The sequence below is a fragment of the Falco rusticolus genome, chromosome 2 (assembly GCF_015220075.1).
Source record: "Falco rusticolus isolate bFalRus1 chromosome 2, bFalRus1.pri, whole genome shotgun sequence".
Taxonomy (NCBI): domain Eukaryota; kingdom Metazoa; phylum Chordata; class Aves; order Falconiformes; family Falconidae; genus Falco; species Falco rusticolus.
In genome coordinates, this window is record NC_051188.1 from 118,484,104 (window position 1) to 118,500,536 (window position 16,433).

A 16,433-nucleotide genomic window follows, 5' to 3' on the forward strand; every position below is an offset into this window, starting at 1 on the left:
GGGCGCGGCCTCTCCCGGCACCTCCCGCGGGGCACGCGGCCCCGGCCCCCGCCGCCTCCGGGCTGCGCCCCGGGGACCCTGCGGGCGGCCCTCCTTGTGCCGCCGCCGCTCAGCACCGCGCCCCCTCGCCCGCTCCCTTCTCTCCTGCCGCCCCTCGGCACTCGCCCCGCGACAGGGCAGGGAGCCGCCGCCAGCAGCCGCCCGGCCCCGCCGCCCCCCAGGCCTCGCCCCGAGCCCAGAGGCACGGGAAAGGCTGCCGGGCCGGCACGGCCAACGCGGGGCTGCGCCCGCGGCTCCCGACCTGCGGCAGCTCCAGCGCCCAGGCTGCCTTCCCGAGCCGGGCGGCTGCGACACTCGGCGCGCCCCGGCCACACGCAGCTCCCCGCGGGAAAAGCCGCATTCCCGGACTCTCCAGCGCCTCGGCCGCAAGGCAGCCCTGGCACCGGGGGCACCCCCCCAGACGCCCGTACCGCCGCCCACCGCCCCCCCTTATTCCCGCGGGGCAGAAAGCGGCGCGGCCCCGGCCCCGCCCCCGGCCCCGCCCGCCCGGCTGCTCCCCGCTCCGCCCCCTCACGGCACGGGGCCGTGGCGGCGCCTCCCGTCAGGCCTGGCGGGCGCGCGGCGCTGCCGTCACTGGGCCCCGCCGTCAAAATGGCCGCGGCGGCGGGAGATACGAGTTGGTGTGGTGGTTCGCGTGCCTGAGCGCGTAGCTACGGCGCTATGGATGCCTTGGGCTGCATGAAGGCCTTGCTGCTGGCGGCCACGCAGTACCGAGCCGCCAAGACATCGCATAACGCGGCGCTGCTGCAGCGGAGCCTGGAGGTGAGAGCGGCCCAGGCGCTGGCGCCGCGCCCGGGGATGGCGGGGTGCCTATTGTTTCCCCCTCGGCCTCGGTGGCTCTCGGCGGCGCCCGGCCGCGGCTGGCTCCTTTCCGCCGTCACCGCCGCGGGCGACCGCAGCGCAGGCCTGGGAGCCGCTGTGGCCTCGGGCCGCTCTCCCCGGGGCGCGGCTCGGCGCCTGGGGGCGGAGGAGCTCTCCCGGTGGCGGCTGCCGGGGGAGCTGGGGGCCGAGGGATGCCGCCGGGCAGGGGAGCGCAGCGGGCTGTAGCCGTGTCCCCGGGCCGTTGGCATCCCCTTTGTTATTGGGGTCCGTGGTGTCCCTGTGTGTATTCACCGGGGCGTGCAGTGTCTCGATGTGCACAGAGACCGAGCGTGTAACGAGCCCTCGGAGGGACCTTGCAGGAGAAATCCACGCAGCCGTGGGTGCCCCTGGGCTTGCTGGTCACGGCTCGGAGCTGGGCCGCCACCCCAGGCAGTGGCAGAGGCCAAAGGGAACGAGCACAGCTTATATACGCTTGGCAAGTCCTTGTCGGTGCCCAAAGGTTTCAAGAGTTTCCTTTGGTGTTGTGGGTTCTGCAGATCCACCGCCTGACTCTGTCCCAGTCGATTCATCTGTTCGGTTCCCTCGGTTCACAGCTCCTCCTGGGATCGTGACCTTCTCCCCACCTGCTTTAACTCACACACTCCTTCAAGCACACTTAGTCTTTGAACAAGCAATTCCTATTCGCTTATACTGACTTTTTCTAGAAGCACCTGCGTTTCTGAGAGCACCTGCGTATGCAAATTGGTCATTTATTGTTTCTCTATTCTCGCACTGATTAACTTGACTATGTTTTAAACCAGCCTTGGCTTAGGGCTGTACAAGGGACAAGGCCTGGTTCTGCCAATTACCAGCTTCAGCACTTTCCATTTCTTAATTCAAAATACATTCTCTTTAACAAGCCACTTTTTTCTTCTTCTGTCATTCCCCCTAAATTCTGACCCACAAGGATCGCTTATTTACACAGCTTAAAAATGGAGTTTGAAGGATGACATGGTCTTGTATCTGGAGGTTGCCAGTTTCATGCAACGCATGCTCCAAGGTGTTTGCTGCAAAGGGGTAGGAGGCCTGTCCGCTCCCCTCCAGGGAGGGCCTTGGGGTGGGCATGCTTGCTATGCTGAGAGACTGCCACAGTGACTGAATTCCTCAAGCTGCGAGGTACCTCTCTCAAATAGAGATTTGGTTTTTTAAATGGTAAAACATGACTGTAAGAGTTAGCATTCAGTTTAGCTGCCTTCTCTGTATCCGTTGTAAAGAGGTGTTCCTGGGATACGCAAACCCAACATTGTGTCACTCTATCGTGCGAGTGTAACTCGTGTGTACCTGTATAGATTTGCAGGTGTGTCACTTTCAACACCGTCTTATATAGGCTTCTCTGAATTCACGTTCCATTTATTCATCTGAAGCTCAGAGTGCTCCCCGAGCAGCACTACCTGTTACCGCTTACCCGTCCTGCCGCTGCAGGTTCCTCTGGGTTCCTGTCCATGTCTTTAGAAAGCAGGCTGAGCTGAAGGCTGGTTATTAAATGTTTGTGTTGAGCTATCTGTTTTGTTGTTCTTCCAAAATAAATAAACCCTATCTTTTATCTGTGCTTAAAAGGTATGTCAGAAGAGTAACCTGATATCAATTCTGTTCAGTGTGTGAAGAAATACAAAGTGTTGCGCTGCTACAGCTATAAGGTTTAAAAGAATGCTGTTACTATGATTTGCTGTCAGCAAGCAAACAGAAGAAGCCCCAATATGTTATAAACAATCACAGTGGAAACTTGGTACTTTCCAAGAGTAAACGGAACACATCCACAGGAATAAATACCAGAGGTTGTTTGTTGGTTGGTTTTTTTTAAAAAAAAAAAACAGTTCAGTGAATGTGATTGCAAATGTGTTGTTAGAGTGGCACTTACATTCTCAGTTTTTCACATACAGAGAAATCTATCTAATACAACTCTGTGCTTTGGCTTCTGTGTTAAATACTTTGTTGCAGTTGAGTAATTAAGGCTGTTTCTCTCCTTTCATCTCCAGGTTATCTCTGGACTGAAACTTACACGATTACTTGCTTCAAACCAGATTCTACCAAGTGAATGTCTCAGTTGCCTAGTAGAACTCCTTGAGGACCCTAATACAAACCCATCTCTGACCTTGTCTGTGGTTACTTTGCTATCACAGCTAGGTAAGGTTTGCATCTGAACCTTTATCTTTGGTCTGGGAAAGGGAAGGGAGGACAGGTGCTGATTCTGTGGTATGGGTGATGAACTTCAAAAAAGTGTGAGGTGTGAAAGATGAAGCGTTTTCCATTATAGCAGCATGGTTGGCTGAGCCTCCTGATTGTATGTACAAGGCCAGATAAGATGTTAAATCACCATGAAAAGCATATTTGTAGTCATCGCTGTAAAATGACAATGACTGTGTTTGTCTGAATTTGTTTCCTCACTGGGTAATGTGAGGAATTATTTTCTAGTCCTTGATTTTTGGAGCTTGAAAAGACTACGTTTTTTTAATAATGAAACCTGCCTAGGGGATGCAAAAATAAGGAGAAGCCATGTTACGTCAACAACTGTCATCACCTCAGTTTACCTCTCTCGTTGGAGTGTTTCCTGGATATCAATTTGGGCTTTCCAATGGACTGGGCCTGTGTGCACCAAGTTTCCAAATAGCTGCAATTACAAAATGGATTCTACTGCCTCTTACTTGTTCCGTGAGATGTGCTTGTTTTTATTCCCCCTGCCCTGCCTTGATTTTACAGAACTGGGACTTCATGGTCTAGGGAACTCTGTGCTAACTACAACCTGCATATGTAGTTACATATAAGGGGAAAAATTATCCCTTCACTGCTTAATTTCTCATCATGTATGAGACTTGAGACCTTTATGATGACCCTTGGTTTATCTTCTCTGATTCTTGAAGTTTTTTAGCCTCTTTGATCTTCCTTTTCGGTTTTTGAAACAGTTGCTGTAAAATTGTATTTGATACTGAAGTTCTTAATTATCTTTTCCAACCTGTTGGGCCTGGAAAACTTGAAGAATTAGTTTTCCAACAGTTCCAACTGATTTGTTGCTTTATCTGTCACCCTTGTTTGCTACATCTTTCCCAGGACTGCCTAAGCAGAACTGGTTGGGTTTTTTTTTTATTTACCCATTGCTAGATAACTCTATCAGGGTATCAGTTTTAGTGTACTTGCCCACTATAGCGTGAAGCAAGAAACTGAGATCATTTGGTTTAAAGCCTTTTAAATGCAGGTTTCGAGATCTCAACAGAACTAAAACTTTATAGGTAGGAGGTAGGCCATTCCTTCACTGTCCAAGCATCTTCAGGGAAAGGTATTAGTGTTTCAATTAACTGTAAGTTTAAAAGGTAGACATGCAAGTGCATGGGAGCTGTGATTTATTAGTAGTTAATTGTGAAATACACATGAAAAACTGGTCAAAGACTTTGGCTGCTGATAGATAGGTAGCTAATACAATTGCTTTTGCTATTAGATATGATTTTTGTTAATAATTCTTGAATTCTAGCTTTAGACAATGAAACTAGAGAAGCTCTTCAGGATACCTACAACCTGACCAGTGTGCTGGCAGGAGTGGTTCATCGAAGTTCTGCTAATCTTAGCGACCCAGTCTTATTACAGGTAACAGGAACTATTGCTTGGTAATATTTGGCTACTGTTACGTAGTATACATTGTACTGTATGCATCTAATAACTCTTTAAAAGCTCTATCTGAAATAATGTGAGGCAAAGATGATCTTAGCTGTGTAATTTATTTGGTGTATGAGGCTAGTACGACAGGATTTTAGCACTGCATAGAGTTCTTTGTATTCTCTCATTATTCTTGCTTGTGCTTCTCAACTCGAAAGAGGAAAAGAAAGAAAAAAAAAAAGAAAAAACCCCACCCAAAATGACAAGGGAACAAAAAATCTCCAGTTTTTGAAATTATTTCAAGAAATCACTCTTGAGAGCTTGTAAGATTATTTTCCAGTTGAGGTATTTACTAACATTAGGAGAAATAACTAACAGAAACCTGGAGGTTGTTTTGTCTAATCAATACTTTGGCAGGTAATTGGGAAGGAGTGAAAGGAAAGCTGGCTGGCAGGTTTCATGGAAGGTTTGCAGGGCACGTATGCCTCCTTCCTGCTGGTCAGTGCTATCTGGCAGAAAATGCAAGGGGGCTGTGCTAATGGAAGCTTATTTCTAGAAGCCAAGGGCAGACATCACTGATTATTTTTTTCAAAAACTTTAAGTACGCACATGACATCTCCTAGTCTGACTTAACCAATTTTAACCTGTCCTTTCCGTGTGCTTAACAGGAAAAATTTGTTTACTTTTTAAAATGTGCGCAGGTTTTCTCATGTGTTGTTCCAATCTTTCAGTAAGTACTCACTGCTACCTGTGGTCACATCTCTTCTGGAGAGGGAAAGCAGAAAATGAATTTGCTGTAGTTCTGTTGCCCTTCATCTGTGGAAGATGAGTCAAGCCTCCAGTTAAGAACGCTTTTCTCATGGGTTGCGTATTTCTCAGCACTAGGTGTACCAGAAGACTTGGGGATCCAAATGACTTATCAGTCAGTGGGAAAGATTTTTCAGTTGCCAAACAGATCCGATTGTAAGACCTTTAAGCTCTTACATCAGATATTTACATGGTGAGATTTTGTTTCAGCAGCTATTCTGTGCTGTGATTTTTGTCTTGTTTCAGTAGATTAACTCACTTATGTGCTGAAAGAATGCTGTATAAAGGACTTTAGTACCGTTAGGTCTGTTGGCAGTCTTCACAGCAAATCCATTTTCCTATAGACATACTTTCTGCAAGAGGTTGCAAAGTGCTTTTTGGATTTTGGTGTGACTTTAGGTCATTCAATAGGACAAAGTCCCTTTCTCACTGATAGAATGGAGGACTTGCTGATGAGGCGAAGTGAAGAATTGGATGGGCTAAAAAGGTAACTCCCCTGTCAAAATAAAACCTTATTAATATTTTGGGGCTTTTAAGTAGTGCATCAGTGTGGTAGGACGTTACTCAGTATGCTTGCAGCAGCTCATGCAATTGTTACGTTAACACTACAGAGTCTGAAAATTTATTTGGTTGTGATGCCTTGTTTGTCTTTTCAGTTTAAGCTTTTGTAACTTGTAAGGTTCTTCAGTGAGCTGCTATAGGAAAGACATGTGAACAGCTTTTTTTTATTTCCTCAGAGTATTCAGTTGCTGCAGAGGCTAACCTACAATGTTCCAATCTTTTGTGCTGGTGCCAACATTGATGAATTAATTTCATTTCTAATGCATCATGTGTAAGTGTGTACTCAGTTGTCTTTTATGGGAAATACCTAGCTAAGTTTCTAAACTTTCTGAAGGTCATTACCATACTGCACTAACCTGGTCTCCAAGGTGAACTGTGGCATTTTTTCTCTGACGCTAACAGAAATTTTTCTTGAAAAACCATGTTGTTACAGATTGTCAAATGCAGCGATTGTGGGACTTTGGGTGATTGAATATTAATTGGCCTCTTAGCCCACACACCTGGGAGCGGGGAGCTAACAAAGAGAAAAGCCAGGAGAAAATTCATGCCTGTCATTAGGAGCAGACTTGTATTAATATAAATTCTCTGCACATGTCCTAGTAAGAGGTCAGTGACTACTAAAAGCACCTGCAATAACTGACCTTTGATAGCAGTGATTTCTGATACTGGGGTTTTTTTCAGATGTGCTCTGTTTAAAAACTGCCACACTGTCGGCATTGCAATCTGAATTTTGCTTTGCTTGGAGGAATGGTATCTAACTGGAAAAAAAAAAAAAAAAAACAAAACAAAAAAAAAAGTCCCCCAGCCACTGCACCTTCCACCCCCTACAATTTCTTGTAATTAAATTCTGGATGTTTTAACAAAAACATGAAACATGTTTATTTAAACTTCTGGACTTTGTTTTTTTTTAAGTCAGTCCATTGAAGATGAATTAACGATACCGTGTTTAGGACTACTGGCAAATCTCTGTCGTCACAACTTATCTGTTCAAACTCAGATAAAATCTTTGGTAAGATTTTGGGTTGTGGCATGACTCTGGCTTGAGGGCAAAAGACTTGACTCTGGGGAATTTTACCTTAGTATTTCTTACGCACTTTTTTTGTGGCAATAATAACCCTGACCTGCTTGTTCTGCAGAGTTGGCGGTTGTTTCTCTCATGTTGGGGAAAGTATCTGGTAGAACAGGAAGTTTCTTTCCTTCTCTTCATTGCTGTGTTGCACTAGATTGTTATGCATTCAGTTTCTGCAACTGTTCTCTGCAAATGAAAGGTGAATTTAAAATTGGTGCATTCTTCCTTAGAAAAACTACATGTTGCTAACATATAACATATGTTAACGTAAAAAACATTTGTATGTTAACATATAAATCTGTAATTGGATTTTTGGTAAGCTGCATTAGCTTTGGCCAAGAAAGTGATTTGCCTTTTAAAAGACAAATCAGTAAAATATCACTGATCTTGATGTTGGAGCAGGGCCTTTGAATCCTCAAATAGACACCCATGTGTGACCTGCTCAGTTCCTGTCTCTTCATAAATCAGTGCAAGCATAACTTGCTGCTTAAACTCAGAAATACAAATTCATATACGTGGCAGTGCATGTTTACGTTGGAAGAGAGGTGGGGCGGGGGGGCAGGAGGAACTACTGTCAGATCTGATCACTGAGCAGAGAAAGGATGGGGGTCAATTTTCAGTGGTTATTTTCTATTAGAGACTTCAGCAAAATAACTCACCTTTCTTTAAAATAATGATGGAATTTCTTCCTTGGGTTTGAGGTGGGTTTTTTTGTTTTTCGTTTTTCCTTACACAAATTCAACAGAGAATTTAGTTCATTGACATCAACACTGCTATTGTGCAGTAGCACACTAAAAGAGATTTCCTAGAGAACTTTTATCATTCTAACATATTTCTTGTATTGTTATTCATGACTTGTATGGCTTACCAATATGTACAATCTGTAATTTTGGTGGTTTTATAGAACAGAACAAAATTTATAATGCCTATGTTTCTCCTTTTTGCTTTAGAATAATGTGAAGAGTTTCTATCGTACCTTAATAAGTTTCCTGGCCCATAGTAATTTGACTATGGTTGTGTTTGCACTTTCAGTATTATCAAGCCTTACTTTAAATGAAGAAGTAGGAGAAAAAGTAAGTAATACTTTGAAGCTTGTTCTCTTCTTAAGTTGTAGATAAAACTAGTAGTCACACCAGCCAAATAAAATTTTAATTCCAGTCAGTTTTAATAAGAGACTCAGCAAAGTAAGTATATGCCCATCTATAAGTTTCTTCTTCCTTCCAGCTCTTTCACGCTCGAAATATCCATCAGACGTTTCAGCTAATATTCAATATTGTTGTAAATGGAGATGGAACTCTCACAAGAAAATACTCTGTTGATCTACTCATGGATCTTCTGAAGAACCCCAAGGTTGCAGATTATTTAACCCGGTATGACTTCACTTCCTAAAAGTAGAGAATATTTTTCCTAAGCTCCTATTCCATTTCTTTGCTGTATCCTGTTTGCATTCTGACCCGAACATTGAAAAAAAAATTCCCTAGATGCTTTTTGAGTGTTACTAGTTGATTATAACTGCTGTACCTGAAACTAAAGAATTCCTGTGTTGCTAGTTTCACACAGAAGTGTGAATCAAAATCTGTTTTTTCTTTCTGACTTAAGGAATATTTATTAGTGTGTTCAGTAGTTCTTTGTCTGGACTGTATCAGTAGTCAGACAACCTGATGAGTAGCGAGCTTGCCTTTTACAGGCCTATATTATCTTGAAGTGGAGTAATATGGCTGAAGTTGGAATAGATTTACTGGAGGGTGTTACAGAGTAGTTCTGTGGTAGACCTTGACTAGTGGTTCTGCAAATTCAGCTCCCAGAATTTAGTTGCTGAACGTCAATCTAAATCTAGCAGTAAAAATGAGCTGGAAAATCTTGGCTTATTTTAAGGAATTTACTTTCATTCTTAAAATATTATTTTATAAAGCTTAGTCTATTTTAAATAGAAATTACATCATCAAAGCTATCACTGTACTTGAAGTGTTTGAGGGTAAGGAGAGTAGGGCACTCATATTTGTCACTTGTTATAAATGTCTGAGTGTAGTAAAATTTCAGTTTCTGTTTCTTTTCTCCTCTACGTATTCTGTAGATATGAGCACTTTACCTCATGCCTTGGTCAAGTATTAGATCTTCTCCATGGAAGGGATCCTGATTCATCATCTAAGGTATTTATAATTTTTCAGTTTAAGCCTAAGAGGGAACAACTACTAGTCTAGTTCCCCTTCTGTACTCATAAGTAGGTTCCTTCTGTACGAGGGCTGATAATGAAACACACTGATTTCAGCACTCTTAAATGTCCTATGGTATTCACCAAGGTTATATTCTAGTTACTCAGAAGGTTGTCAGGTTAGATCTGTAATGGTTAGGTTTTTTTGCCAGACTATGTGTGTCTGCTTTCAGGCAACAGGCATAAAGTCAAAAAGCCAACATAAATACCTTTTGTGCTTTGGCTAATAAGAAATGTTTGGATCCATCAGAAACTTCTGTGCATACCACGCTTTACTGGCTAAAACCTAATCTGAATTAATAGTACTCAGACTTTGAACTGATGATCAGGGAACCACAGTGCTAATTTCAAAGACTTAGGAATAAGTTCTCTCATAGCAGTTGAAGAAATTGATGCCACGTTTCGTTAAGCAGTTAACTGTTGTGTTCAGCTTTGTCCCACTACCACCGGATGTAATTGAACCATGTGTCGCTTAAGGCTAAAATGTGAAATTTTGTGAAAATATTAGGGCTAAATACATCTTTGAAATAAATCTTAGGTTTTTCTTATGAATGTTCTTCACATCATAGTAAATAATAAATGCTAATGTTCCTGTGTGTGTGATTTTGTTGTTGGTTTTATTTGGAAAGACGTATTGACAAGGAGCTTGCCAGGGTGCTGCTTTCTTGGCTCTGAGTATGCACTTGTGCATCTGTTCGTGTCAGAATATTTTTCCCTTCGGTAGCTTCCTTCGTTCTGGGTGTATATGCATTTCTACTGCTTATTAGATTGCTAGCCAGTAGTCATGCTGTTTAAAAAAGAAGGGAAAGCAATACACTAAATACTGTCACAATCCTTAACTAGTCTAATGAACTCTGTTTCTGCTGCTGACTTGGCTTTAAAGAAAGCTGTTCTTCAGAAAACTTTAAAGTGCTAAAAGGAGTTGCATGGAACTTGCCTATCTCTTTAGGCTTGTGCTATGGGAGTTGCGATTTCTGTATAAGTACTTGATCTAAAAGCATTTGAACTCTCATTCACTTCACGCAGATCTTAGAGCTGCTGCTTGCCTTCTGTTCCGTGACAGAACTGCGTCATACCCTGCGGCAGGCAATACTGGAACCATCTGGCTTGCCAGTGTCTGGAAGTACCAGATCTCTGACTCACTCAAAGACTTTTGAACCATCTGTTGCACTGGTCCACTTGTCCAACCAACCATTGGAAGGCTCTGAAGACTGTTCAGTTCTAGCATTGCAACTATTCAAAGAGATTTTTGAGGTACCAAGACTGATAATTGAGTTTAAAGAGCTTCTTAGCAGCTATATTTTAATTGACTTTTAAACAACTATTAGCATATTACTCAAAAAATAGCATGTAAAAATATGCCTGAAACAGAGTTCTTCCTGTTCCAGAATTCCATGCTTTGTAAAACAACTTTTCTCTTAAAGACAGGCTGTATTTTTGAAATATTTCTGTATTGAAAGTTAAGTGGAAGAAAGGACAGCTCATGAAGTCATGAGGTAGACACTAAAGCTATCAAAGAATTGTTTTCTAGGACTTGCAGAAGTGAGGAAGTTCTGTTTTGTGCTCTTTGTTAAGCTTCCCCCTCCAGTGTGAATGCTGATCAGCCTGAAATGGCAAGAGGCTGGGAAAGCTAGAAGACAGGCTGGTGGAGGAAGGGGTAGAGTATCCTTGGCTTCCTTCTGTAGTTTTAAATATTGACATAAAGTAAAATGTCTTTATTACAGGATGCTATTGACAGTGGAAACGGCACCTCAGCCAAACACTTTGTGGATCTTCTGCTGCCTGTTCTTCTTGATCATCTTCAGAGGACAGAACAGATTGTGGATGAACTATTAGTGAAGAAAAAGTGTGAAAGAATGGTCAAGGCTATCAATGTCCTAACAAATATCCTTTCTGTGTGCCTATTGGCAGTTAATTTATTATTCCTCCACCATGATCTCCTCTAAGGTGTTAGAAGAAATGTCTGTCTTGGGTCACTTTTAATAGCTTTTAATGACAACAACTGCCCGAATTTTACCTAGGACTGTCATCCCGAAGGACCTTAAGTAGCTTTCTAATTGCTGTGAAATTATTTTATAGTACTGTGGTGCAGGAAAAAATGTGGCTATTTGACGTAGAATTATAGAATAATTTAGGCTGGAAAAGACCTTTGAGATTATAAAGTCCAACTGTTAGCCCAGGACTGTGAAGTCCATCACTAAACCATGTCCCTGAGTACCACATCTACACGTTTCTTAAGCACCTCCAGGGATGGTGAGTCTACCACCTCCCTGGGCAGCCTGTTTCCATGCATGACCACCCTTTCAGTATAGAACGTTATAGAACAGTATAGAAGTAATTTGCAGATCAAAAATGAAGATGAGTGTTTTCTGTTGAAACTGCAAGGGTAGTTTGGGTGGCCGTGTTCTTGGTCGGTATTCGCCTGGCTAAGTCAGGTGCAGCTCCCAGCCAAATATGATGCAAATCTAGATCAGCAAACCAAGGAAAAATAACGTGGAATGGTAACAGTTTTGCACTCCTGTTTTAGTCCTTAGTGTTCCCAGGGTCATGTAGTAAGGAGGACATGCCTGCAGGACATAGTCCTGCATCTAAGCTGAGCTCTGTGAGAAATGTCTTTGCTAGCTCACTCCTAGATAACTAATTCTTCTATTAGGAACTGATTGTTCACTGGCTTTTTTTCATCATCTTTCTTAGGCCACTCACTGTATTATGGTTTCCCTTAGCTGTCTGTTTCCAAGTAAGTGCGTGTTTTTTATTGAAAAGGAAGCTTACTTGGCATGTGAGTTAAGCATGGCTTAGCTGGGTTTTAAAAGCATTTTTGGAGGCTCTTGTGCTGCGATACACTTAACTCTTGCATCCTTTATTATTAGAAAATGTTGGGGTTTGGTGCAATACCCAAGTATAGGTATATATTAAGTTTATTCTTAACTTGATCTACTGCTCTGTAGAGATGACCTACTGAAAAAGCATGCCTCAAAGGTACTGACAGCCAGCCAATGCACATCTCTAATAGAACACCAGTTTGCCTGTAGTGGAATTGATACTGCTTTTGGGACAAAAGTAGTGGATTCTAAAATGTGGTGAGCACATGAATTTATCTAAAAAGCTAATTTAGCAAGACTTGTATGAGAGTTGTGATATTGTTCGGATGGTAAGTATATTGTAGTTTAAAGTACCATCTAAATGCACGTAAACAAATTCTGTTTTTAAATAAAACAGTATTTCTATGGCAATAGAAAGTAACGTTGCTAGTCAGTTCAAAGAGTGAAACCAAACATAAGCATTCAGATCTTGTTTTCAGCATAAGCTGGAGATCCACATTGGAGCAGTGACCTTAAATCTCATGCAGTAGTTCAAGCTTACCAGAACTGTTTGACACCTGATTTTTTGTTTTATGCAACCAGAGTTCAAAAATATCACTCATCAATATGGGAGGGAATTGTATTGCACTGAAAATGGAATATACATTCCTTCAGCTCGGTGTCATTAACCTGGATGTGGATATAACCAAGAGTTACATGGCCAAAGACCAGTGAGGTATAATTGGACCTACGATTAAACCCTCCTCACGGTTTTTTTTGGTCTTCACTGTTGCCATCCTTGGCATGCTGGAGAAGTTCAGCAGTGTGCCCAAGGAACATGGTGATCTCTCTTGGTGTTGGCATTGTTGCCTTGCTAGACATATTTAATGTCTTTTTGAAGGTTGGGGGTTTTTTTAATTGACTGAATTTATTTATCAGTGCTGATTTGGCAAATCTCACTGCCTTTTTTCACCTACTTTGCTTTTCTATTTGTATGTTTGAAAGCAAACTCGCTGCTGATATTATTTTGAAAACGCTTGATCTTATGAGCAGACTTAAGCAGGACGTATGTGGTATGGAGGTCAGCTTCTACAAAATGCTACAGGTATGATTTTAAAATTTCTGGTGAAATGTGTCTGTGAAGGGAAGTGTCGCTACACTACAGTAGTTCTAATTCTGGCTGGTTTGCATGGTTATCTCTGAAGTGGTAGAACTTCTAGAAAAATATAGTCCCCTGTGCACAATTCTTTAAAGTTGTTTCATTGTTTATCCTTCTAAGATAAGAGCAGTTTTCTTTTACTCCAATCATTTATTTCAGTTATGCTTGTTAAACCATAGTTTGGCCGCCTGGTAAGAATTATTATTTTAAGAATTCATTAGGTCTGCAATTTAAAGGTAGCAAACCAGGAAAAAGTTATCACAACCATATAATTATTTGTGGGGTTGGTTACTGTTAAATGTATACCTCTAATTTGTGACTTTGCATAGTCAAAACAGTTTCTGCTAATTATTGGTCAGATCCTACCTTAACAATTTACATTGTAGATGGAAAAATAATCCAGACAGTCAGACGCTTCCTGCTGTTTTGGAGGATTTTCTTTCAAGAATGGGAGTTGTGTAATTTAATGGGTAGCAATGAGAGTTTTACAGTCCTCAGGAAATCCTTATAAAACTTAAGCTTCTTACCCTTTATGATGGAATTCAAGCACTTGAAAACTTAAAGGAATTAAGTAGTCTCTTTGCCGGTTACTGGGAAAACACGTTTCTAAATACTCTGAAGTATAAGCTATTTTTAAAAACGCTTCTGTTGAATTCAGGCTGAGAAACTTAGAAGGGCAAACTTTAAGGAGGTAGCTTAAGTTCTGAATAAAACATTTCTGTGTTCGTGGGCCTTGATATTGTGATGTCTGGGTGGTTGTGTTTGTTTTTTTTTTTTAACTGTTATCTTGTTTTGACTAAAGTAGTTTCTTTTTTAGGATCAACGCTTGATTATGCCTTTGACATTTGCTTTAACATCAGATGACAGAGAGCAAGTCCAAATGGGGCTTAGAATACTGTTTGAGGCTGCATCCTTACCAGATTTTCCTGCCATAGTGTAAGTTTATTTTTGTGATCGTCTGGTAGGATTTGACATTTTTATGGGCTTAGTGATATTCGTGTTTCTTGGCACGTTACTTTCAATTCATCAGAGACAGAAACTTTAGAAGAATTGTCTTGTTTCTTTATCTGCAGTTAAGAGAGAGTAATGATCTTGGAGGCCAGAGGAAACAGTTCATATGCTGATGGTATTCAATTCACATCGCATTCTAGAGAGCATAGTAGTGACTGACTTCTGTCCCGCAAGGTTTATTTATCTGGCGACTGTGCCTGGAACTTTCTACTTGGAGTGCATCTAATATTCTGACTGTCAGATTTCTCTCTCTACTGAACTTTCAGACATGCCATTTTTCAGTTCCTAAAGCTTTGCTTACCCTTTTGCGGTAACTTCCAAGAAAGAACAGAACAGAATACACAGGCAGATGGCAGTTCAGGTAGTATTTAAGGTGGTCTAAACAGGAGAAAAAATACTGAGGAAACTATTTGATGGAGTCCTTATTTCTATAAATGTAATAAAATAGGAAAAAATGATCATGTATGTAGGATCACAACACTAGACTTCAGGAGAGCAGCTCTTAGCCTTTTTCATGATCTGCTTGGAAGAATCCCATGAGAAATAGCCCTGGTGAGAAGAGGGATTAAGGAGAGTTGGTTGATATTTTTTTTTTTTAAGTTTTTTTCCCCTTCTGCCCAATCCTCTTCACCCCTCCTCCCCAGAGGATCATTTTCTCCAAGGCCTTAATAGTCCATCTCATCCCAAGCAGCAGAAAATTGAACATGGCAGGAAATTTGCAAGGAGCTCCTGACAAATGTTAAATATAAAAAGGAAGCATTCAGGAGGTAGAAGCAGGCACAGGTGACCTGGGAGGAATACAGAGAACCTGTCTCAAGTATACAGGGATGGGATTAGAAAAGCCAGAGCTCACCTGGAGTTGAACCTGGCAACAGATGTGAAGGGCCACAAGGAAGACTTCTACCAGTACTTCAGCAGTAAGACAAAACTAGGAAAAAATGTGTGCCTTTCTGTTGAATGGGGCAGGAGACCTGGTGACAAAGGACATGGAAAAGGTTGACATACTCAATGCCTTGTTCACCTTGGTCTTCAGTGGTATGATTTGCCTTTGGGAGTCCTAGGTCCATGGGAGCAATGGGAAAGGTCTAGAGGAGGGAAGACTTATCCTGGGTGGTGGAGGATCAGGTTATGGAACAGGTGGACAATCTGAAGTCCACAAGACCTGACAGTATGCACCCATGAGTGCTTAGGGAGTTGGCTGGTGTCATTGCAAGGCCACCCCAGGTTACCTTTGAAAAGTCAGGGCAGTTGGGAGATATTCCTGAGGACTAGAAGAAAGCAAATATAACTGCCGTCTTCAAGAATGGCAAAGATGGTCAGTAGCACCCTGGACTGCATGAGGAAGAGTATCGCTGGCAGGTTGAAGGAGGTGATAATTCCCTTCTGCTCAGCCCTGGTGAGACCACTTCTGGAGTGGGGTGTTCAGGTCTGCACTCCCCAGTGCAAGAGGGATGTAAACTCACTAGAGTGAGGGTAGTGAAGTGCCATTAAGGTGATTGAGGAAGGAGCATCTTCCTTCATCAGTCACACAAGATGCGGCTGAGAGAGCCAGGATTGTTTTGTTTTGAGAAGACTTGTGGATTTTATGGATGTGTATAAATGTCTGATGGAGAGGAACAAAGCAGGTGGAGCCTGAGCCTTCTCAGTGGTATCCACTGACAGGAGAAGAGGTAGCCACGAACAGAAATGTAAGAAAAAAAACACCCTTGATTTCTTAGATTTAAAGAAAAAGCCTTTTACTGTAAGGGGGGGTCAAACACTAGGAAAGGTTGCCCAGAGAAGTTGTGCAGTCTTCCTCCTTTGAGACAGTCAGAACTACTGGACGTAGTCGTGGACAGCGTGTTTAGGAGTGTGAGTGCTGAATGGGATGATCTGTAGAAATCCCTTTCAACCTCAGCTTTTCTGTGGTCACATGATTTTGTGGATATAGGAAACATTTTTTTTTTTTTTTTTTTAATGGCCAATAACAAAAAGTCTGGCTGGAAGAATGAAGAATCTGTACAATCCAATATGATTGGAGTTGTGCGATGAAATGGCCAAATAAGATGTCTATACATGCAAGTTAAAAATAGGCTTTGTTCACTTAAGCAATTGAGACAGCACTTCAGTGAAGTGGTTGGGATAATTACCAATTAAGGAATTTAACAAGAGGAAAAGATTTTTGACTGGTGCCTCAAAAATCAGCTCTCTTGACTCTCTCTGATTTGGAACATGTCATTCGTAGCTGCCTTGAAAATACCAGCCACAAGTTACATGCAGACACTGGAGTATAGGTATTGTAATTCTGTCTAAGCTTTTATGTTCTCT

At 42.2% G+C, this 16,433-nt stretch overlaps 1 protein-coding gene across 2 annotated transcripts in view; it reads left to right on the forward strand.

The window, feature by feature from the left end:
• Positions 1–588: 588 nt before the first annotated feature.
• The window catches only part of CIP2A (cellular inhibitor of PP2A), a 28,200-nt gene continuing 12,355 nt past the window's right edge, over positions 589–16,433 (forward strand). The window contains exons 1-13 of one of the 2 annotated variants that reach the window (XM_037378206.1): positions 589–822; positions 2,898–3,045; positions 4,385–4,497; positions 6,051–6,145; positions 6,787–6,883; positions 7,894–8,016; positions 8,168–8,313; positions 9,018–9,093; positions 10,182–10,409; positions 10,880–11,039; positions 12,094–12,235; positions 12,962–13,061; positions 13,933–14,051. In XM_037378206.1, the coding sequence (XP_037234103.1) occupies positions 721–822; positions 2,898–3,045; positions 4,385–4,497; positions 6,051–6,145; positions 6,787–6,883; positions 7,894–8,016; positions 8,168–8,313; positions 9,018–9,093; positions 10,182–10,409; positions 10,880–11,039; positions 12,094–12,235; positions 12,962–13,061; positions 13,933–14,051 (1,649 nt within the window). In that variant the 5' untranslated portion in view covers positions 589–720. Of the gene's footprint in view, positions 823–2,897; positions 3,046–4,384; positions 4,498–5,718; positions 5,801–6,050; positions 6,146–6,786; positions 6,884–7,893; positions 8,017–8,167; positions 8,314–9,017; positions 9,094–10,181; positions 10,410–10,879; positions 11,040–12,093; positions 12,236–12,961; positions 13,062–13,932; positions 14,052–16,433 lie in introns of those variants that run through there. The other variant, XM_037378207.1, reaches the window with a different exon arrangement.